Source organism: Carassius carassius, chromosome 43 (genome assembly GCF_963082965.1).
Source record: "Carassius carassius chromosome 43, fCarCar2.1, whole genome shotgun sequence".
NCBI classification, from domain to species: Eukaryota; Metazoa; Chordata; class Actinopteri; order Cypriniformes; family Cyprinidae; genus Carassius; species Carassius carassius.
In genome coordinates, this window is record NC_081797.1 from 26,902,040 (window position 1) to 26,927,370 (window position 25,331).

The following is a 25,331-nucleotide window of genomic DNA, read 5'->3' on the forward strand; positions in this document are numbered from 1 at the left end:
CACCTTTATTTTTAAGAGAGTATGACAAAACTCTCATAGGACCCCAAACTATACTCAGGGGCCAAGTGATGCTTATGGTCCATGATATTGGTACAGATTTTGTGTAATAAACAACGCATGACTGTATATTTCAAGTTGGAAAAGACATTTAGCTCCCACTTTAAGTGAACCTTCATTCCCAGGTCATCTACAAGATGGATTAAAATGCTGATAAAGTCAAGAAAAGATGAGACATAAACACATCAGTATGATTAAAAAGTTAAAATGTAGAAGCTTGCATTCTGCAGGTGATCGGCACATTTTTTTTCAAACATGACCCTTTAACACTAGCTCTATCTATCTGCCGTTTTTATTATTTTTAATATATATATATATATTACACCTTGCACCATATAATATTGCTCTTTTGTTGGTGTCTGTTTGTCCCTTATTTGTAAGTCACTTTTGAAAAACGTAAATATCAATGTAAATGAACTGAGTTTAACTGAAATATTGACTGTTTACTATTGTCCTCTTTTATAAGCTGCCGTACAGCAGAATTGAATTTAGTTTTAATTTTTGACACACTGTTCCTGTTTAATACTGTAAAGCTGCTTTGACACAATCTGTATTGTATAAAGTGCTACATAAATAAAGGTGACTTGACTTGAGACACATTCATGAACTGAACTGAGTTTGTCAGATAAGAAGGACGAGAAAATGTGCAGAGCAGGTTTTTTTTTTTTTTTTTTTACAATTTAATTCTAGAAAAAGCCAACTTTACTGATATACTATTTAAATGTATTATTATAATTATTCTGAGCCAAAATGTAAACACTATCTTCTCGTAGAGCTTTAAAGCTATAACCACCAAACTTGGCCCAGAACTTCAGAGTGGTCTGACTCGGGTTACTATATCTTTTCAGACTGATCAGGCTTATGGTTTTCTAAAACCAGACTATCAAATCCAGCACAAATCCCCATAGACTTACACTGACGGAATTTTCAAATGTGCCAAGACTATTCCAACTCTAACTGTTCAAATTTAAACTTAAACTCCCAGAATCCATTGAGGCTCAATCAAGCTTACCTCCTATGTACTATTTCTAACCCATTCAAACTTCCACTCAAATATTTCAAATATTTATAATGTAAATCATGCTAGTAACTTGCTAATCATGTTAACAACTTGTCAGTAACACACTAATCATGCTAGTAACTTGCTAATCATGCTAGGAACATGCTAATGACTTCCTTATCATGCTACAAATATGCTATTAACATGCTAAGCATGGTAACAACATTTTAGTAACTTGCTAATCATGTTAAAACATGCTAGTTAGATGTTAATTATGCTAGAATCATGCTAACAACATGCTAGTAACTTGCCAATCATGCTACTAACATGTTAGTAACATGCTAATCAAGGTAGCAACATGGTAATAGCTTGCTAATCATGCTATGAACATGCTAGCAAAATGCTATTAACATGCTAATCATGCTGGAAACATGCTAGCAACATACTAGAAACTTGCTTATTATGCTACAATCATAATAACAACAAGCTGGTAACATGCTAATCATGTTAGCAACATGATATTCTTGTGATTGATTCATGATCAGTCATGCTTACTTTCCCCCCTGTGCTACTTTATTAGGCAATATGCTTTCAATTTGCATGTTTTAAGACAAAAATGGTATTGAATTGCATTGTTAGTGTGATTCAGTCCTTAAAATGTAAATGCTTTATTATCCTTTTGACCTGATGGGATTGTACAAAATGTGTATGTCCTTGTGTGTGTTCTCCAGCAAGGATTTGACCTCTGTCTAGACATTCACTGTTGCCCCGAGTCTTGACCCCCGGACAGTGTGTGTGTGTGTGTGTGTGTGTGTGTGCACGAAAGCTATGAGCTTATGTCACCACGGGACACTATGATGATATTTGTGCTATTTTCTGCTAACTTAACCATAGTGTATTATGTATGATATAACATGTGAAAGAGAGATTTACAGTGGGATCACATTTTTTCATGCAGATTCCTAAACAGAATCTACAATAATAACATCATGTGAAGTTTCCTCTAAATATAGCAATCTAAACACGATATACTAGATCAGCTTACAGCACAGACATCTGCATAAGAGATAGTTTAATAAACTCATGTATATTATACAAATCATTAGATTAACTGATGAAAACATTTTTGTGGTGATGGATGTTTGTCTTTTTCTTTAAGGTGTGAATTTCATCTATACTTCATTACAGTTTTATCCATTTATTATGTTATAAGCTGTTGAGGATAGCTCTCTCTCTGTGTGTGTGTGTGTGTGTGTGTGTGTGTGTTTGGTTCAAGAAGGGCCAAAAGGTTGTAATAGCTGTCAGGTTGTAATAGCGGTCAGAGAGAGACACAGGAAGAAAGAGAGTCAGAGAGAGAGAAAATTCTCCTCTGGAAGGAAGCATAAAATTGGGATAATCGCCATCAATTGTGCCTCACAGTGGGCTGCCATTCCTGAAAGAGTGATTCATCCCAATAGAGAGTGTATTGAGTAAGAGGAGAATAGCGCTTCGCCCACTGGGGTTCATCCGCTGCTCTCCCACGGTGGGCATATGCATGACATCAACGGGCTGAATGGGGCTGGCATCCTCTTCATACCAGACTAAAGCCAAGTCTTTGCCTGGGTGAGTGAGAGTGGGCACTGTCACTTTACTGGGGTAGGACAAAAGCCCTCAGATGGGTAGCCGGGAAACTTCACATGGTCCTGGCCAAGTAACAGGGAGAGAGAGAGAAAAAGAGAATACCTTTCACTGGCCTCCTTTGGCATGGCATCAAGTTGCATCAGACACACACATACACACACACACACACACACACACACAAAGACAGACACACTCTCTACATTCCACCTGTGTCGGCTTTCAAACGATGCCTGGTGAGGAATTTAAACTCCATGGAGTCTGTCATCTTTCCAGAATGTATGAAATCCTAACAGTGGAAGAAATGCAAATGTCACGAAATCATGATCATCTAAAGTCTGGCTTGGGAACTTAATGAAGAAGCTGGTGTGTTTTAATAGCTCATTCCTCAGGACTGGAGGGACTCGTGTAACCTTGACTTAACGCACATATTAAATTAAGCAGAACAAAAAAATACAGTTCAATTTGATCTAACCAAAATGCCACACAATGTTTGATCACAATTTTTGATTGTACACACAGTATGGCTGAGGGAATTTCCTGTTATGTGTGAAGTGCTCTGAGTAGAGGTATCCTGAAAAAAGTCAATTGTAAGGCCTATAAATTTGGTTTAGTTAATCCTTTATGTCTCCCTTAGGAGAAATTTGTCATGACCCCCAACTGCTCCCCAGGGCCGCAGCATAAATGGCTGCCCACTGCTCCGGGTGTGTGTGTTGACAGTGTTTGTGTGTTCACTGCTCTGTGTGTGTGCAATTTGGATGGGTTAAAAGCCGAGCACAAATTCCTGTAGTAGTTCAGTAGTTCAATTCCAGACTGCAGCAAAGTCAGATTGTGCAGAAGAATCATCTGTTTCCTGTGGTCTTGTCCTGGTGCTCCTCTGAGACAAGGTCTTTACAGGGGATCTGTATCTGGGGCTCTAGTTGTCCTGGTCTCCGCTGTCTTTCAGGGATGTAGAGGTCCTTTCTAGGTGCTGATCCAGCATCTGGTCTGGATACGTACTGGATCCGGGTGACTGCAGTGACCCTATGATCTGGATACAGATTGGATCTGGTGGCTACGGTGACCTCGGAATAAGAGAGAAACAGACTAATATTAGCGTAGATGCCATTCTTCTAATGATGTAGCAAGTACATCGGGTGTTATGGGAAGTGTTTTGAGTTTTGAGAATGTATGTTATATTATAATGTTAGATTATAATGTAACAGGAGCTCATTCAAATACTGAGGTGCTAAACCATTCAGGGCTTTATAAGTAATAAGCAATATTTTAAAATCTATACGATGTTTGATAGGGAGCCAGTGCAGTGTTGACAGGACCGGGCTAATATGGTCATACTTCCTGGTTCTAGTAAGAACTCTTGCTGCTGCATTTTGGACTAGCTGTAGTTTGTTTACTAAGTGTGCAGAACAACCACCCAATAAAGCATTACAATTATCTAACCTTGAGGTCATAAATGCATGGATTAACATTTCTGCATTTGACATTGAGAGCATAGGCCGTAATTTAGATATATTTTTAAGATGGAAAAGTGCAGTTTTACAAATGCTCGAAACGTGGCTTTCTAAGGAAAGATTGCGATCAAATAGCACACCTAGGTTCCTAACTGATGAGGAAGAATTGACAGAGCCACCATCAAGTCTTAGACAGTGTTCTAGGTTATTACATGCAGAGTTTTTATGTCCTATAATTAACACCTCTGTTTTTTCAGAATTTAGCAGTAAGAAATTACTCGTCATCCAGTTTTTTATATCGACAATGCATTCCATTAGTTTTTCAAATTGGTGTGTTTCACCGGGCCGCGAAGAAATATAGAGTTTAGTATCATCAGCATAACAGTGAAAGCTAACACCATGTTTCCTGATGATATCTCCAAAGGGTAACATATAAAGCGTGAAGAGTAGCGGCCCTAGTACTGAGCCTTGAGGTACTCAATACTGCACTTGTGATCGATCTGATACATCTTCATTCACTGCTACGAACTGATGGCGGTCATATAAGTATGATTTAAACCATGCTAATGCACTTCCATTAATGCCAAAAAAGTGTTCAAGTCTATGCAAAAGAATGTTGTGGTCAATTGTGTCAATCGCAGCACTAAGATCCAATAGAAGTAATAGAGAGATACACCCACGATCAGATGATAAGAGCAGGTCATTTGTAACTCTAAGGAGAGCAGTCTCAGTACTATGATACGGTCTAAATCCTGACTGGAAATCCTCACATATACGATTTTTCTCTAAGAAGGAATATAATTGTGAGGATACCACCTTTTCTAGTATCTTGGACAGAAAAGGGAGATTCGAGATTGGTCTATAGTTGGTCTATAGTTCTTTGTGGTCAAGTTGTGTTTTTTTGATTAGAGGCTTAATAACAGCCAGTTTGAAGGTTTTGGGGACACATCCTAATGACAATGAGGAATTAATAATAGTCAGAAGAGGATCTATGACTTCTGGAAGCACCTCTTTTGGGAGCTTAGATTGTATAGGGTCTAACATGCATGTTGTTGGTTTAGATGATTTAACGAGTTTATACAATTTTTCCTCTCCTATAGTAGAGAATGAGTGGAACTGTTCCTCAGAGGATCTATAGTGCACTGTCTGATGCGATACTGTAGCTGACGGCTGAATGGTTACAATTTTATCTCTAATAGCATCGATTTTAGAAGTAAAGTAGTTCATAAAGTCATTACTGTTGTGATGTTGAGAAATGTCAACACTTGTTGAGGCTTTATTTTTCGTTAATTTAGCCACTGTATTGAATAAATACCTGGGGTTATGTTTGTTATCTTCTAAAACAGAAGAAAAGTAATCGGATTTTTAATGCTTTTCTGTAGGATAGGTTACTTTCCCGCCAAGCAATACGAAATACCTCTAGTTTTGTTGTCTTCCAGCTGCGCTCCATTTTTCGAGCTGCTCTCTTTAGGGTGCGAGTTTGCTCATCATACTGGTTTCCTTAACCTTCCTTAAGCGTAAAGGAGCAACTGTATTTAAAAAACTAGAAAAGAGAGAGTCCATAGTTTCTGTTACATCATCAAGCTGTTCTGAGGTTTTGGATATGATAAGGAATTCGGATATATCAGTGAGGTAACTTAAGCAGTCTTTTGTGGTACAAGGGATGGTTCTACCATACTTGTAACAAGAAGTAGAATTTACAATTTTGGCTATATGAAGTTTGCACAAAATGTACTCGGTTACTAACGTAACCTCGGTTCTCTCTAGAAGAGGTAACGAGTACTGCATCTTAGTTAAGACGCTACGGGAAAAGTCTCTTATCGCGATACACTGAAGCAAAAAATTATCCTTAATTTTGAATTATTGTAAAGCGCATTTGCAGCAGCACACAGCCATAGGCGAGACGGCTCGCTCGCTCATTGGCTGCTCTGCGGCAACTGCATAAGCCTATCGAGCGCTGGCTTTGCGCCCTCCATGCCACTTCCCGCCGAAACGGGTGTGGCCTAGCCCTATAAAGGGAGCTCGAAAAGGCTGACTCACCTGATTTATTTCATCGCCGAAGCGAACCAGACGCTACGGGAACCCAATGTATAGCGCCGTGCGTGCAGGGATCACACACCAATAAACCTGGAAGCGACGCCCAGGATTTACAGTGCAAGGCCTGACCAATGTGGTAATGTGGGTCTTACGCAATACTGCCCATATAACAGTCGGCAGCGCATAGCGCTTGCATCTCAGAGTTCCAATCAGGACCTTGATTCAACTATACCGACAGCAGCTTTGCTTGCAGGGTGGGAACCTCCAGGTTATAGAACCTGATAAATGTAGACGGTGAGGCCCATCTTGCCGCCATACATATATCCTGTAAGGAGATCCAACTAGACCACGCCCACGACGAGGCGACGCCCCTTGTGGAGTGTGCTCTGACGCCCAGCGGGCACTGAAGGCTCCTGGAAGCGTAAGCTAATGCTATAGCATTAACTATCCATCTGGATTGGCTCTGTCTCGAAACAGCCATTCCCTTGGAACGTCCACTGAACGAGACAAACAGCAGCGGAGCTAGACACATAAGCTCTTAAAGCCCTAACAGGGCAAAGAAGACTCGAGTCTCCATCCTCTCCTGTCACCGACAGGGCAGACAGGAAATAACCTGAGCCCGAGCCCGATTTCGGCACATAATCGTGCCTAGGTTTGAGTATGACCCTTGAGTCATTAGGCCCAAACTCCAAGGTCTCCATCCTCTCCTGTCACCGACAGGGCAGACAGGAAATAACCTGAGCCCGAGCCCGATTTCGGCACATAACCGTGCCTAGGTTTGAGTATGACCCTTGAGTCATTAGGCCCAAACTCCAGGTCACCCACACGCTTCACTGAAGCGAGAGCCAACAAGAACACTGTCTTGAAAGACAGATATTTGAGGCTAATCGTTTGGATAGGCTCGAAAGGGGAACCTTTCATGGCCTCCAAAACCGTCGAGAGGTCCCATACAGGGACTGACGGAGGTCTGGGAGGATTCAGCCTCCTAGCTCCTCTAAGGAAGCGGATGACCAAATCGTTCCTTCCTATTGACTGACCGAGCGTTGTCTCAGAAAACGCTGCGATAGCCGCCACGTAAACTTTGAGCGTGGAGGGGGCTCTGCCCTTATCCAACAGCTCCTGTAGGAAGGAGAGAACCTCCGTCACCTCACAACTAAGGGGTGAACTTCCCCGAGCTGTGCACCAGCTGGAGAATACTGACCACTTTGAGGCATATAGCCTTCGAGTCGACGGAGCTCTAGCCTGAGTGATAGTATTTAGCACTCCCACTGAGAGATCAGTGGGTAACCGTTGAGCGCCCACACGTGGAGGGACCACAACACCGGTTGAGGGTGCCAAATCGAGCCCCTGGCCTGCGAGAGGAGGTCCCTCCTCAACGGCACTGGCCACGGGGCCAACTGCTAACTGCATCAAATCTGGAAACCATGGTTGGTTCTTCCAAAGTGGTGCTACAAGCAGTACTGAGCATCTTGTTTCCCTCACCCGTTCTATCACCTGCGGAAGGAGGGAGACGGGGGGAAAAGCATAGAGTGGGCAGCGCGGCCACCTTTGTGACAGTGCGCTTTCGTTCTTGCAAAAGAACGCGGGGCAGTGAGCGTTTTCGTGGGACGCGAAGAGGTCCACTTCCGCCCTGCCAAATCTCTCCCACAGCAGCTGGACTGTCTGTGGGTGTAGAGACCATTCGCCCGTGGGAATGTGGTTTCTGGACAGTCTTTCTGGACCCAGATTCTGTAGCCCAGGCACATTAACTGCTCTCAGCAAGCGCAAGTTGCGCTGAGCCCAAACCAGGAGGCGTTCCGCCAACCTGTACAGGTTTCGGGACCTGAGACCGCCCTGGCGATTTATGTAGGACACCACAGACATATTGTCCGAATGGACTAAGACGTGGTGGCCCTTGATTTGGGGACAAAAGCGCGTCAGCGCGTTCTCTACTGCCAGCATTTCCAGACAGTTGATATGTTGGAGCTTTTCCCGTTCTGACCACAGGCCAAAGAACGGTCTGCCCTCGAGCAGCGCTCCCCATCCCGAAGTGGAGGCGTCCGTCGACACCATTTTCACTTTCGAGGAAGTCCCCAGGCTTACACCTGACTGGTACCAGTCGTTCGCTGTCCAGGGTTTCAAGGCTGTAACACAGCTCTGATTGACCATGAGACGCAACTGACCGGATTTCCACGCTCTGCGCGGTACTCGCGCTTTCAGCCAGAACTGCAAGGGGCGCATGCGGAGCAGGCCCAACTGAAGAACTGGTGATGCTGAGGCCATGAGACCTAGCATCTTCTGAAATTCTCTGAGCGAGAAGGTCGCGCCGCAGCGGAGAGAGCTCGCTGCGTGCTGAATGCCCAACGCGCGCTGTGGAGACAGCCGTGCCGTCATGGAGCGTAAGTCCAGAGTTATGCCCAAGAACAGTATCGTCTGACTGGGGTTCAGCAAACTCTTCGTCCAGTTGACACTGAGACCAAGTTTCTCAACGTGATCGAGAAAAATGGCCCTGTGTTCCACGAGCTCTGATCGTGATTGAGCCAGAATCAACCAGTCGTCCAAATAGTTCAGCACTCGCATGCCTCTGAGTCTGAGAGGAGCGAGCGCTGCGTCCATGCACTTCGTAAACGTACGAGGAGCCATGGACAAGCCGAACGGCAGGACTGTATACTGTTATGTCTGGCCCTCGAAGGCGAATCTCAAGTATCGCCTGTGACGTGACGCTATCTGTATTTGAAAATACGCGTCCTTCAGATCTATCGACATGAACCAGTCTCCTCTGCGAATATGCGCGAGGAGTCTCCTGGTTGTAAGCATTTTGAAACTGCGTTTCGCCAATGCTTTGTTCATCTGTCTTAGATCCAGTATGGGTCTGAAACCCCCGTCTTTCTTGGGCACTAGAAAGTATCTGCTGTACAGCCCCTCTTCGCTTTGAGCTTGAGATACAGGCTCCACAGCCCCTTTGCTCAACAGTTTTGATATTTCGGCTCGAAGTAGGTGTGCTACTTCTGTTTTGACCGTAGTTTCGACGCGCGCTAAAAAGGGCGGAGGGCTTCGAAAAAACTGTAGCGAGTAGCCTCTCTTTATAATGTCTAGCACCCAATCCGAAACCCCTGGAAGCGCTGACCATGCGTCTGCATGAATGGCTAAGGGTTGGATGCGAAGCGCGCTCTGTTGGCTGGGCAACGGCAGCGCTTCGATGTGCTGTAACATGGGCGTTATGCCTGTGACATTTGAGGCGGGGAGCGCGCTGATCACAGCGGGCAGATCGCTCCTCCTCGACCCCGTCCCGGTGCTTAACCGATTGAGGGAGGGCTGAGCGGGTCCCGTGGGACTCGTGATGTCTGCGAGTAACTGTGGGCTGCAAGTGTGCACATTTACTGCTTTCGACTCGCTGTCTGCCTGGGCAGAGCGTACGTGCACGGGCTTCGTTTTTACAGAAACCACGCGCCGTGTGTGACATAGTGTTCGTGGGCACTGAGGAGTGGGCACGTTTACTATGCAGTGCGCGATCGACTGAGTCGCTTTTATGGGCACGAGCCCTGTGTGCAGGGCTGTGCTTATATGTGGAGATGGGCACTGAGCAGTGGGCATCGTCACTACATTTATAGCACCATCGGCCGTGGCCGGGACACCAGAAATTACACCTTTTTCGGGGCTTCCGGCCTCACCGTAATCCTCTGCCGTGGTACCCGCAGCGCGGGGCGACGGCCGGTAGAGCGTGAACGGGGTCTCGAGCTGCATTGCTAACAATGTTGCGATGAAGCAGCAGGAGGCGGGGGGTGTGGCTGAGAGCTTTGCGGGGCCGGTCTAGCACGACTCGCTGCAGAACCGGAGCGCTTCGGGAGGAAGTGCTTGAATGCTTGCGACGCTTTCTGGTCCTCGACGAATCTCTCAACGAACTCGTTGACAGAAGATCCAAAGAGGCCAGCGGGAGTCAGCGGGGCGTCGAGGAACGCAGTACGTTCAGACTCTGTCATGTCTGAGAGCGTCAGCCATAGATGCCTCTCAGCCACCGTAGCGGAAGCCATAACTCGTCCCATGGCCTGTGCAGCGGATTTAGTAGCGCGAAGAGAAAGATCCGAAGCACTCCTCAAATCCGCGAGACAGATAGCCTCAGGTCCCACCTCGTCCAGCTTACGGAGGAGATCACCCTGGAATATCTGCAGCGTGGCCATGGTGTGTAGTGCAGACGCAGCAGGCTTTACATGGCAACACCGCTTTCGTCCGCCGTCCAGCAGAGGACGCGCAAAGGTGCGTCGTTATCGCCTGTTCCACCGGCGGAAGTGACTGATAGTTCCTTTTTTAGCATCATCCAGTGTGGAGAATGCTAGTGAGACAGACGAACGAGTTCGCGCTGAATATGGAGCGTTCCAAACCTTTGCCACCTCTTCGTGAAGCTCAGAAAGAAATGGAGCGGGCTTTGAGTTCGGAGAAGTACGCTCATCCGAGAGGAAACTACCATCCAGCCGGGAACGAGAGGGGGGCGCTGGTGCAGACCACTCGAGGCCGAGGCTCGTCGCGGCCAGCGTGAAGTCGTGGCCTAATGGTTAGAGAGTCGGACTCCCAATCGAAAGGTCACGGGCCAGCAGGAATTGTGGGTGGGGGGAGTGCATGTACAGTTCTCTCTCCACCTTCAATACCATGACTTAGGTGCCCTTGAGCAAGGCATCGAACCCCCAACTGCTCCCCGGGCACCACAGCATTAATGGCTGCCCACTGCTCCGTGTGTGTGTTCACTGCTCTGTGTGTGTGCATTTCGGATGGGTTAAATGCAGAGCACAAATTCTGAGTATGGGTCACCATACTTGGCTGAATGTCACGTCACTTTCACTTTCGCATCAGCTCCTTCTCGATGTCAGCTCGTCTGCTGGGCTTCTGAGCAGAAGGCGCGAGATCCCCGGAGCTCGTCCAGCTCTCACTGCCCAAAGCTAGCAGAGAGCACGTGTCCTCTTCCCCCGATGCGGCCCTGAGATCAACTTTCTCGGAAGACGTGGCGGCAGACAGCGGCAGTGGAAGGCGCCATTGGCCAGCAGCTTCAGGAATGGCTCTTCCCGCTGAGATGCTTATCAGACGACGCGTTGCTTCTTCTCGTGATCAATGATGCGTGAGCTTCGCTGAAGAGATGAAAAATCAGGTGAGTCAGCCTTTTCGAGCTCCCTTTATAGGGCTAGGCCACACCCGTTTCGGCGGGAATTGGCATGGAGGGCGCAAAGCGCCCTCATTGGTCTGATGTTGCATCAGCCTGCGCTCGATAGGTTTATGCAGTTGCTGCAGAGCAGCCAATGAGCGAGCGAGCCGTCTCGCCTATGGCTGTGTGCTGCTGCAAATGCGCTTTACAATAATTCAAAATTAAGGATAATTTTTTGCTTCAGTGTATCGTGAAAAGAGACTTTTCCCGTAGCGTCTTAGTCAAGACGCAGTACGAGAGAACTCTCGTAAGAGAGCTAAATAATGATCTGAGGTATCATCACTTGGCTGCATAATTTCAAGACTATCAACATCAATTCCATGTGACAGAATTAAATCGAGAGTATGATTTTGACAATGAGTAGGTCCTGAAACGTGTTGTCTAACCCCAATATAGACAAAGTTCAGAATGTCTATAAATGCTTATCACAATGCATCTTTTTCATTATCAACATGGATATTAAAATCACCAACTATTAAAACTTTATCTGCAGCCAGAACTAACTCGGATGTAAAATCACCAAACTCTTTAATAAAGTCTGTATTGTGCCCTGATGGCCTGTATACAGTAGCCAGTACAAACATAACAGGGGATTTATTATTAACATTTGTTTCTCTGGATAATGTTATATGAAGCACCATTACTTCAAACGAGTTATACTTGAAGCCTGCCCTATGAGAAATCCTGAAAACGTTGTTATAAATTGAAGCAACAACCCCCCCCCCCCATTTGCGTTTAGGACGCGGCTCATAATTATAACACTAATCTTGGGGGGTGGACTCATTTAAAATAATGTAATCATCCGGTTTTAGCCAGGTTTCTGTCAAACAGCACATCTAGATTATGATCAGGGATCATATTATTTATAAAAAGTGTTTTCATAGAAAGGGATCTGATATTAAATAAGCCAAGCTTTATCATTTGTTTATCTGTATTGCATCTGTTTTTTTTATTGGTTGAACCTCAATTAAATTGTTACTCTTAACTTGGTTTGGGCGTTTTTTGTATTTTCTAGTTCGGGGAACAGACATAGTCTCTATAGTGTGATATCTAGGTGAAAGAGTCTCTATGTGCTGAGAATTAACTGACCTCTGTGACATGAGGCAGCTAGCAGACGGTCGGTTTAGCCAGTCTGTCTGCTTCCTGACCTGGGCCCCAGTTAGTCAAGTATAAACACTAAGACTATTTGCCATATTTCTAGAGAGAAGAGTGGCGCCACCCCAGGAGGGATGAAGACCATCTCTTTTCAACAGGTCAGGTCTGCCCCAAAAGCTCGTCCAATTGTCTATGAAACCTATGTTATTCTGTGGGCACCACTTAGACATCCAGCCATTGAGTGATGACAATCTGCTATGCATCTCATCACCACGGTAAGCAGGGAGGGGACCAGAGCATATTACAGTGTCTGACATCGTGCTTGCAAGTTCACACACCTCTTTAATGTTATTTGTAGTGATCTCCGACTGGCGAAGTCGAACATCATTAGCGCCGGCATGAATAACAATCTTACTGTATTTACGTTTAGCATTAGCCAGCACTTTTAAATGTGCCAAGATGTCAGGCGCTCTGGCTCCAGGTAAACATTTGACTATGGTGGCTGGTGTCTCTATATTCACGTTCCGTACAACAGAATCGCCAATAACTAGAGCACTTTCAACATTTTCATCATTCGTTCGCGAACCAGATATCACAAACTGCTTTGTTTTGAACTCTCTCACAACAGTCACGGAAGAGAACACAATGCTGAATAAAGTCGTAGTTTTTGCTATTTTTGGACCAAAATGTATTTTCGATGCTTCAAAAAATTCTAACTGACCCTCTGATGTCACATGAACTACTTTGATGATGTTTTTCTTACCTTTCTGGACATGGACAGTAGACCGTACACACAGTTTCAGTGGAGGGACAGAGCTCTCGGACTAAATCTAAAATATCTTAAACTGTGTTCCGAAGATAAACGACATGAGGGTTAGTTATTAATTACATTAATTACATAATTTTGATTATTGGGTGAACTAACCCTTTAAATTGAAAAGGCCATTTGGCCTTAGTTTTGTCTTTTTTAATACAACATTACAACAAAAGAATTGCACCTTCTTCAAATTACCCACCTGAGAACAAAAATAAATGAATATAAAATATCAAGCCAAACATGTACACAATGTATACAATTTATAAAAAAATAAATGTAAATAAAACAATTATAAATACAAATCAGACTTTTTCAGCTGTAATCTCAAAACAAACATTAAAATGTATCTAGATGAGCTAGAGAGTGAGTGAGTGAGTGAGTGAGTGAGAGAGAGTGTGTGTGTGTTAGTGTGTGTGTGTGTGGAAGAGTGACGCCCCAGTCAGACCAGTTGCTTCATTGCAGTTTGGTACGGCAGAAATACATACATTCGTTTTCAAAAGAACGCTGCATTTGGCTTGCACCACTTGCACTGTGGTGCATTTTAGGTGAAGCATCCATTCGAAAAATCGCATCACAACATCACGTCCCAGTGTATACAGTGAATGCATGCTGAAATTATTGTTGCGTGGCTACATAAAAGTTTAAGCATATGTGATGCATTGCCGCGTTTGGTCTGGGTGCATGCATGTGTGTCAAGGGGTTCTTTTTTTTAAAGCTATACTCTCACAATTGAACGTGAATACGTTTACTACTTAAAGACATCAAAGCTAAACATCATATCTAGTCAAACCGCATTATGACATCGCTACAAAAACAGTATGGGATTAAAATCAGTGAACATCAATGTATAGGCTTAGGCTACGTTACCTTGTTTCAGCGACGCTTGGTGAAACAGCATGGAGTGGATGTTTTTGGTTAAAATGCTGACTCACTGAAATCATACTGCCGTGGAATGCCAGGTCTACTTTGCAGTAGACACATTGCACCTTGTTCTCTTCTTTTTTAACAATGTAATGGTCCCAAACTTTAGACATTCTCTGGACATCTTTACTCTCCGCCATCGCCCCAGCTAAAATTAAAATCATGCGCTATGGTGTGCTTCCTAAATATTTAACAACGGTCCATGTGAAACAGATCCCTGCGCATATAGTGCACGTCATAGGAATATAACGAGGCTTCGGGGCAGAGTTTTTGCCTCAAGGAATTTTTGTATTCTAGTTAATCGAGTAACTCGATGAATCGTTTCAGCCCTAGTTCTACCATACCTGAAACAAAAAGTCGAATTTACAGTTTTAGCTATATAAAGTTTGCACAGAACTAAATAATGATCTGAGATATCATCACTTGGCTGCATAATTTCAACACTATCAACATCAATTCCATGTGACAATATTAAATCTAGAGTATGATTTTGACAATGAGTAGGTCCTGAGACGTGTTGTCTAACCCCAATAGAGTTAGGAATGTCTATAAATGCTGATCTCAATGCATCTTTTTCATTATCAACATGGATATTAAAATCACCAACAATTAAAATTTTATCTGCAGCCAGCACTAACTTGGATGTTAAATCAGCAAACTCTTTAATAAAGTCTGTATGGTGCCCTGGTGGCCTGTATACAGTAGCCAGTACAAACATCACAGGGATTTATTATTAACATTTGTTTCTCTGGATAATGTTATATGAACATTACTTCAAACGAGTTATAATTAAAGCCTGCCCTATGGGAAATACTCAAAAACATTGTTATAAATTGAAGCAGCACCTCCCCCTTTACCTTTTGGACACGGCTCATGATTATAACAATTATCTTGTGGGGTGGACTCATTTAAAATAATGTAATCATCAGGTTTTAGCCAGGTTTCTGTCAAATAGAGCACAACTAGGTGACCCACAGCTCATGACCATAGGTGAGAGTAGGAACGTAGATCGACCTGTAAATCATGAGTTTCGCCTTCTTCGCATCTCATTCGCATCTCAGCTCCTTCTTTACCACAACAGATAGGTACAACAACTGCATCACTGCAGAAGCTGCATCTATCCTCCTGTCAATCTCCCACTCCATCTTTCCCTCACTTGTGAACAAGACCCTAAGATACTTAAACTCCTCCACTTGAGGCAGTGCTTATAATGTATAATAAATACAATGACCAGGACCGGAGATAAAGGGCAGGCCTGCTGGAGTCCAACATGCACCGGGAACAAGTCTGACTTATTGCCTGCAATGCGAACCAAGCTCCTGCTCTGGTCATACAGGGACTGGACAGCCCTTAGCAGAGGGCCCCGGACCCTATACTCCCGGAGCATCCCAAGGTTTGACTATAGGCCAAATTCTCCTCTCAAGTACCCTGGCAAAGACTTTCCCGGGGAGGCTGAGGAGTGTAATCCCCCTGGAGTTTGAACACATCCTCCAGTCCCCCTTCTTGAAAAAAGGGACAACCACCCTGATCTGCAAATTAAAAGGCACCGTCCCTGATCACCAACAGCTGCCCACCTCCACTGTAAACGGTGTTTGTAGGGCATTGCTTCCCCCTCCTGAGGCACCATACGGTTTGTCAGAATCTCTTTGAGGCCAACCAATAGTCTTTGTCTATGGCCACACTAAATTCCTCCCAGAGCTGAGTTCTTGTCTCCGCAACCACCCAGGCTGCAGCCCACTTGGCCTGCTGGTACCAGGTGGTGATCATTTGACAGCTCCGCCCTTCTCTTTACCCGAGTGTCCAAGACAAATGGCCGGAAGTCAGACAAAATGACCACAAAGTCAATCATTGATCTCCGGCATAGGGTGTCCTGGTGCCACATCTGCTTGCGCTCCTGTGGCATCTGCTGTTGTTAGGCAACCATGACCCACTCTCCATGAAGACGCAGACGTTTCAGCGAAGGATAAATGGATTCCCAGCACTAAAAATCCCTTGCATTAGCTCTGCTTATAAAATCATCTAAAAAAATCGCTATCCTTGTACAGCTATGATCAGCTGTTTCTCTATTTTGGCTCAGCTTTCAATTTTGTTACGTGGAAGAATGGTGGAAAGATCATTGGTGTCTCTCTCCCCTCCCTCCAGGACATTTATGGAACACGTCTCACCTGCAAAGCCCTCTGCATCACAGGTGATCCCACTCACCCATCACACAGCTTCTTCAGTTAGCTACCATCAGGGAGGAGACTGCGGAGTCTCCAGGCCAGGACCAGCAGACTGAAGGACAGCTTCATCCACCAGGCTGTAAGGAAGCTGAACTCACTCCCGAACTTGCCCCCCCTCCCCTCTTCTGCCCCAGGCACCACTGAACTATGACCCCCCCCCCAACACACACACCCACCACACACACACTAATTATATGATGGCATGCACTAGTCACTTTGTGCAGCATTGGTCTGCTCACTACCTCATTCAGCATGGAATTGACGTCATTCCACTACCTCATCAGTCAGTTAAATAAAATAACTGCTCTTGAGCCCTTTGTCACTTGTCACTTTAATCAGACTTAATAAGATATTTTTAATAAGGGATTTTTTTTTGCACTAAAAATCTTTTATCTGCACTGTTGTTCATTTCGATTTGCACTATATCTGTCATTTGCCTTGCGCTGCTTTATTTAACCCTCTGGAGTCTAAGGGTATTTTTGGGGCCTGGAGAAGTTTTGTCATGCCCTGACATTTGTGCTTTTTTCAGTTTCTTATCAATATCTGAATGGGTAAAGTCTAATCTCACTGTAATCAGCACAAACTGGGCTATAATAATATGTAAAATGCATCTATGTACATGATTGTGTTTTTGAGAAAAAAAATATTATGCGTGGTTAGTGAAAAACTAAAAATGTTAAAACACTTGAAAAAGGCAAAAAAAACACATAGAGAACATTGGTTCCCGGGATTTTTGAGAACTTGAGCTTGTAGCCTAGAATTTTTCTTTCTAAATGATGTGAAAATCATCTTGTTTACTCACTTACAGAAAACAATATTGTAATGATTTAACCTTAGTATTCATCCGGAAGAAGGAGGCGGGAACCGGCGGACAATCAACATGAAACTTTAATAACAAAATAAACACAAAACAGCGCACCAGCCCCTCACGGACGACTGGTGCGTGCAAATAAAAACCAAAATACAACTAAAAGCCCAGGCCTGGTCCTCTCTCGTCCTTCACTGTCGTCGCTCCAGTTTTATATCCTTCCATCTCCTACGTGGGACTCGAGACCGGCGGTGGGCCGCAGGTGCCACTGATTTGCCCAATCACTGCCAGCCTCACTCGTGTTCCCACGTCCCTCGGCCCCGCCCCACTCGCCACATACCCCCATCGCCCCTAGCAGGCCGGGGGGTACCCACGAGACTGCGCTCTACTTCCCCCCTCCTCCCTCCGGGGGGGACCGCTCACGGGAACCTGCGGGAACCTGGGGGTAGGACAGACGAGGCGAGAGAAAAGGAGATGGAAGGAGGAGCGACAGAGACGAGAGAGGGGAGAAAAAAAAAAAAAAAATTCCGGTTCCCAGACGCACTGCTGCTCGGCCCTGCACCAGCTGGGTGATCTCCTCCGCGGTGCCTGGCGGTGGCAATGGACGGCCCTCGGCGGACGGCACGACACCCCTCCGCCGCCCGGTGGACGGCGACGGCTCCTCCAGTTTTGGGCAGCTGGCAGGAGTCCCCCGTTTCCTGCTCCTCCGTATACCTTCACGGAGGCAGCAGGCTCCGGCCCCCTGGTGAACGGCGCCGACTCCTCCGCTCCCTCACGGAGGCAGCCGCCCCTCCCTATCGTGGGCGGACGGCAGCGAGCTCGCCCGTCCCCGGCAACTCGCTCCAGTCCACCGCCTCGAGCGTCCATGGCGGCATCCTCCTCGCCAGCTCGATGGCACCGTGGATTCACCACAGCGGTGAGGGATCTGCAGCAGCGCCTCCCTCCTTCTCCCGGGCTTCGGCACTACTGTAATGATTTAACCTTAGTATTCATCCGGAAGAAGGAGGCGGGAACCGGCGGACAATCAACATGAAACTTTATTAACAAAATAAACACAAAACAGCGCACCAGCCTCTCACAGACGACTGGTGCGCACAAATAAAAACCAAAATACAACTAAAAGCCCAGGCCTGGTCCTCTCTCGTCCTTCACTGTCGTCACTCCAGTTTTATATCCTTCCATTTCCTACGTGGGACTCGAGACCGGCGGTGGGCCGCAGGTGCCACTGATTTGCCCAATCACTGCCGGCCTCACTCGTGTTCCCACGTCCCTCGGCCCCGCCCCACTCGCCACAAATATATTGATTTACATTTTCTAAGACACTTTTTGTTGGTAAAAGTCATATGCGAGTAGGCTTCAACTATCATGATTATCATTGTGATTTACACCTGAGAAGACAAAGGCCTGCATAATGAGCTGCATAATGAGCCTCTCAGTCATCTGTGCCACTGAGAGGAAGGAGTTACAAGAAAGAATGTGAGAACAAAATAAATCTATATAATTGTATGTTTGTAGTTTATTTAGAATATATTTAATTATCCCACAACATACTTTAATATCCACTTGGGGGAGCAGTTAAACAGTTTATAAGGAAAAATCAAAGCTGACTTTCAAACAAATTGTTTGGCATCATTACTCCAGTCACACAATCCTTCAGAAATCCTTTTAACAATCTTATTTTCTACAAAAAAACATTTATTGTTGTTATTATTATCATTATTATTATTATTATTAATGTTGAAAAGAGCTGAGAATATTTTATAGGTTTTTTAGGGGGAATAAATTGAAAGAACAGCATTGTTTTTACATTTGTTAGCCTACAGTTATTTATTTGTTACATTTATATTATTTACATCAAGCTTTTGAATGGTATAGTATTGTATATTGTTATTGAAACTTCATAATGATTCACTTGATTATATATTTAGTCAGGAATTATAGTTTGGAAAAAGTCTTTGGAAAAAGTCTAACTAGTAAAATGTTTACACGTTATGTGAAAACTATACAAGTATATAAATCAATAAAAAGAGACTTACTCATGTTTATGATCTCTGCTGAATAAAGTGCTTCATTCTTTTTTTCTGAGGAAATCCATTTCTCAAATCCTCAACCACATCACATCTTTTTGGGGTGAATTATGTCTTATTCCTCTCATCGCGAAGCAAACAGTAAAATAAACACTTGAAGAACAGTCTCGCTGCTTTTTCTTCTGTGTGGGCGTATTCAAGCTGCGCGCTTCAGTTTGAATCTGAATAGTGCGTTCAGCGCGGGGGCGTGGTCACATTAGATATAATGAAGGGAGACTTGAAAAACAGACATCGCGTTGTTTTCATATGGATTACTTTATCACAGAATATCTGTTTTCGGCGGCACTTGTTTAGTTTAAAAGTAGACATGTCAAGCTTTCTATAGATATATCTCTTATGTCTCTTCGTTGAGTATTCACTGAGTTACAGTTCATTTTAATGACGTGTTTGTAAATGAAGATCAGCGCAGACAAAAAGGCGGGGCGAAAAGCTCTCGAGCGCGCACCACCCCGTGAGGGACTACACCCACCAGCGAGGGCGCCAGAGCTTCAGGACTTCCTCTTCTTATCAAGGACAGTCCTGATGTCTGGCTTGGGAGGTTGCTGAGCACGGCGAACCTGTCCCCAATCCCTACAAGGGTCCGCCACGCTCCGCTTCTTAACCGCCCTGGTTTTTAAGGACCAGGGCGAGGCTGGGTGGCTGATGGCCCCTCCATTTGAGTTCGAGGAACTGAACGAACGCTTCTTCATGTTTCTTCACTTCCCTAAACCTGTTGACAACCGTATTAACCGAATCGCCAAACAGGCCAGATGGAGAAATAGGAGAGTCTAAAAGAAACAAACGTTCCTTCTCATTAGGTAACTGAAGAATTGACAAAGCAGACTTGACTTGATAGAGATCCCAAGAAGGCTGGGTATTCTACACTGCCATTCAACCTGTAAGCACAGACAATAGTGATCTTATCTTTGACCCGAAGGCGCAGAGAAGCGACCCTCTACACACAGCAGTTGAGCTGAGAAACTATGAGCAGCCCCACACCAGCCTTTCACTGCAGGCAACTCCAAAGTGGTAGAGAGTCCAGCCTCTCTCAAGGGGCGTGGTTCCAGAACCTTAGCTGTACGTGGAGGTGAGCACAACTATCTCCAGTCGGTACCTCTCAATCTCCCGCACAAGCTCATACTCCTTCCCCTCCAACGAGATGACATTCCACGTCCCTAACGCCAGTTTCCATGTCCAGAGATCAGTTTGTCGAGGAACCTGCCTTCAACCGTCGCCCCATCCAGCCCCTTACAATTCCTCCCGTAGTTGGTGGGTTCCCAGAAGGTAAGCCCCATGTTGCTTTTTTGGGCTAAGCCTGAAAACACTAATACGTTTTTAATAAAGTTTTAATTTCTAAATTGTATTCTTCTTTTGAGCCATTATTTCAGTTTTTTATGACTTCAGTGTCCAGTTTTTCTCAGTCTGTTGTTCTACTACACAAAGTGGAATAAATTCCTGTTTGTGTGCCAACTATGACTTTTAGAAAGTCATTTTGTATGTGATTTATCATCTGTGAGCACTGAAGCCCCGCTTTGCTTCTTCATTAGCGTGGATGTCCTTGCAGGCATTGATTCCCCTGTCTGCCTATTTGGCAGTCATCAGAGAATGTTTCAGACCGGGTGATTTATCATGGTTACATCATTTTGTACAAGTGAACCCTGGTTATATTCAAAGGGGTAACACATACAGCGATATCTGTCCAGGAAACCCTTTTTCTGGAAAGGGCAGCAGAGTATGTTCCCCTCATCAGAGAGAGTGCAGATTGTTTTCTTGTGCCCAAAAACAATGACAGTATGCATCCTATCGTGGATCTAAGGTATTTGAACTTAAACAGTTGATAAAATGTCTTTTCAGAAAGCTTCATAAGAGGGAACAGTTTGTGATTATAGATATGAATGATGCAGATGTTTATAATCAAGCCATTTCTCAGATTGACTTCTGGGTGCAAAGCCTACCAGTTTTGCAACCTTCTGTTCTGGCTGACTCCAGACTCTCTCATCTTTATGAAATGCATGGATCCACATGTTTACACATGTTTTCAGCATGTGCTAGCAGCAACCACTATCACATTGATCACATATTAATGCCATAAATTTGTTTACTCTTCTGGCTGTTTCTCTCTGCAGTTCTGAAATCATGCCGAAGCACGTGGAGGTAAGGATGCATGAAAGCCACCTGGAGCCCATCGAGGCGAGGCCAAGCTCCAAATTAAGAACAATATGTCAGAAGATGTGCAAGAACCTGCTGCTCACGCTGACTGTGATGGGTGAGTGCTCTTCAACAACCCACAGTGAGGAAAGGGAACAGCAGACAGACAAAATAAGACAGCACACATAGCATGGTCTGATGGTATCTGGACAGTAAAGGCTCAGAAGAGAGTTCATTTTAGTATTTATATTCTGTGCTATTTTAACTTCAATTGACACTAAAAAAATTGTGTGGTAACGGTAATCTACTGGCAATTTACAACTCTATACATTAATTTACAGCTCTTAATTTTTACAGTATGTTAAAGTTATTATACCATGTGGTATCTTGTTTCATTTGGGAAACTGTTTTTTTTTTTCAAACCATTTGATCTAAAAATAATAACAACAAAAGCTACTGTTTAGATGGTGCTAGTGCAGGGAACTTATTTCACTTGAGTCTTCTAAATACTTTTTAATATAAAATGTCAAACATTTAAAGTGTAACAGTAAAGCAAACAAAACATGACTTTAATTCAAACCGCTGCAATTTACAGAACACAGAAATCATCACTGGATTGAAAACTCTACATTTACTGTCTTTAAATAAAGCAGTAGAAGATCAGCATTTATGGCTCATCATTGATTGAAGCACAGACTCTACTCTTCAGCACAATGCTGAACCACAAAACTACATCAACAGATCTCTCTTGTGCAAATACACATTAATACAATACCGTATCTAATCTCCTTGTTGATAATTATGTGAATTATTAAGTGATGATTGTGCTTTAGAGATGAACAGCTACTGTTAACAAGCAGAATCACTGAATGAAAGCAAAACAAGAACTGACTAATAAAAAACATTAAGGCCTGGTTTCACAGACAGGGCTTAGACTAAGGCAGGATTAGGACATAAGGACATTTAAGTAATTTTCTATAAACGGGCCTTAATAAAATCATCTCTGGTTTGCAAATAAAGTCACTGATCTGTTTTAAGATCAGTCAGAGCAAGTGTCTTTCAGTTGACAACTCAGACTTAAATTTTAGTCTGGCATCAGGCTTATGACTTGTCTGTGAAACCAGGAGTAAATCTCTCAAGATCTGATTAAACAACTCCTAAAACAGTATCACTAGCTTCACACATTATTAACTACACAGACGCTATTTCTGTCAGACCTCTACAGAATATGTTATTGAGATTTAACACTTTTTGTATGACACCACCATGTTGGAGATCAGTGTTTGCTCTAGTTGGGCCCTTGAACTTTGACTTTATAACATCAATGTTTCTTTCCCTGCTATAACCATGTGTTTTTACGACACATTTGTTGTGGAGCAAAGAAAGTTAATAAAGCTCAAGCAAAGTTTGTGGTATTGTTGATTATGTTATGCTGGTTACATCACCATCATTAAACATCAGATTCAGTAATTTTATGGTTTCTTCTCTTACCAAGGCAATATTATAACAATACATTAGAACAAAGGGATAAGCAGGCTGTTATGAAAGATTGTTTTTTATATATATAAAAAAAAAGCTATGTTGTGCTATAAAACAGATCAACTTTGAACATCACAAAACATGCTACTAAAACTCAAGACAAAAACTAGAGCAAAAATAAAAGCACATAGTAATTAGTTATTCAGCAGCATAATTTATTTATTTCATTAATGCATGCTGGGAGTCTAGTTTGAGTTTTGTACCTTGCTGGTACCCAGCATGCATTGCAGCATTAAGCTTTTAATTGTCACAATTGTTCAGATTCATATGCTGATTCTTGATGTCGCTCTGTGTCTATGTGGTGCTGGAAAGTCTTTCAGTAGTTTGTTATCTGGTCATGCAGTGTCAAAATGGTTCTTTTTAAAAAGAAAAAAAAAAAATTAAATAAATAGACTAATGACAAATGAAACCACCAGGTAATGATTATACTGTTATCAATAAAAAAAGAACAAAATAAACTTTTACAAATTTTCTAATGTGCTTTACGAACACAGTTATACTGTAGCAGCCAAAAAAATAACCTGTCAATAGCAAAATCAAATCAGTTTCTCAAAGAGTTTTTGTAGATATATGACTGAAATAAAGTCAGATTGTAATGTGTGAAGCTGGTAATGCTGTTTATGGAGTTGTTTAATCAGATCTTAAGAGATTTCATGTAAGGCTGTGGCTGAAGTCAGTTGTTGTTCTTGTGTGTGTCTTGTTTCTCTTTCATTCAGTGATTCTGCTTGTTAACAGCAGCTGTTCATATCTAAAGCACAAACATCACTTAATAATTCACATAATTATCTACAAGAAGAGTAAATATTTAACTGAACTGTATTAATGTGTATTTGGTTCACCATTGTGCTGGAGAGTCACAAACACTGATGTTCTGCTGCTTTATTTAAAGACAATAAGTGCCACTGATGCTGAGATGATCATGATTTGACTTAAAGTCATGTTTTTAATTACTTTGCTATTATGCACTAAAGTGTTTGCAGTTTTATATTAAGAAATATTCTTTCTCACTGATCTTAAATGAAATAAGTTGCCTAAATGTTTGCACACTATCACAGCAGTGAAATATCTCGATTGAAGTTATCTAGAAAATTGAATTTCACAACAAATGTTGTAATTTACAGTAAGATGTTTGTGTAGCATTACAAGTTTACAGTTGCTCTTGTGATTTCACTCATGTATATACGTTTAAATTTACAGTAGTAGTTGTAAAAACGGTTGGCTGTATTTTTACAGTTCAATTGTTATTATTGATTTACAGTACTTTTGTAAATATACAGGCTTACTGGCAAACCAAATTTTTTAATTTTACAGTATCTTTTTACAGTGCACCCATAAGCCAGACAACCTTAACTGGGTGGTATGATTTATTTGTTTGGTATGGCATATGGCCACATATTTATATACTCGATAGCTTTAAAGTATGCTCAGGAATATTAACCAACAGAAGGAACACCCTTTTTCCCCATCACAGGTGTGATTTTGGGAGCTGTTTCTGGTATGCTGCTGCGTGTTGCTTCTCCGATCGATGACAACATTGTCATGGTAATTGCCTTCCCTGGAGATATTCTAATGAGGATGCTAAAAATGCTCATCCTTCCCTTAATCATCTCCAGCTTAATCACAGGTAACACAAACTTCATATCTTAATTAACTGTCAACAGTAAGATTGGAAATGTTAAATGCATTGGTGAAACCACAGTCAATGAATTCTGCTGATAATTCATGCCTGGGTGTGTTATATTATACTAACAAACAGAGGGGGCAACAGTGAGAGAGACATGCTAATGCGTTACATTTAATTAAGCCAAAATCTAGAGATGTAGAGTAACGTGAGAAGAGCTGTGTTCTGTCTTCTCACAGATTCTGTTTGCTGTTGCTTCTGCTTTAGGGTTATCTACTGTATTTAAATCTTAGAGAGGTGATCCGTGATCAGATTTTGTGTCGAGAAAGGCCATTAGTTGCCCTCTATATTGGACTTGTGTTCATGGATAGTCAACTATGAAGCATTGTTTCAAAATGAAAACACAGAATTCACAAGTTCAATAAGCCAAAGTCTGAAATCAATAGAAATAGAAACAGAGGGGAAGTTAAAGGTCTGAAGTAGGACGCTATTCAAAGTTTGGGGGGTGAAAAATATTTATTTTCATATGGTTAGAATATATTAAATGCATCATATGCAATTACAGATGTGTGCTCTATTACATAGTAAAACATCCTGTTTAAGTCAGCTGAGTGATGCTTGTAGTGCCAGTAGTTGTCTAGAGTAGTCTAGACTTCGATAATAACTGCACTAATAATTAAAAGAAGTACTTGCTCATAAACTGAAGGACACGCTTAATTTAATGGACCAATTCTCATTATTATTAACTAACTATGAACTATG

General features: G+C 43.1%; 1 protein-coding gene across 3 annotated transcripts in view; it reads left to right on the forward strand.

Moving 5' to 3' along the window:
• The first annotated feature begins 21,390 nt into the window (after window positions 1-21,390).
• Window positions 21,391-25,331, forward strand: part of LOC132124859 (excitatory amino acid transporter 2-like) — a 33,496-nt gene continuing 29,555 nt past the window's right edge. For all 3 annotated transcript variants that reach the window (XM_059536000.1, XM_059535998.1, XM_059535999.1), the window contains exons 1-2: window positions 21,391-21,527; window positions 24,420-24,572. In XM_059536000.1, the coding sequence (XP_059391983.1) occupies window positions 21,398-21,527; window positions 24,420-24,572 (283 nt within the window). In that variant the 5' untranslated portion in view covers window positions 21,391-21,397. The remainder of the gene's footprint in view (window positions 21,528-24,419; window positions 24,573-25,331) is intronic.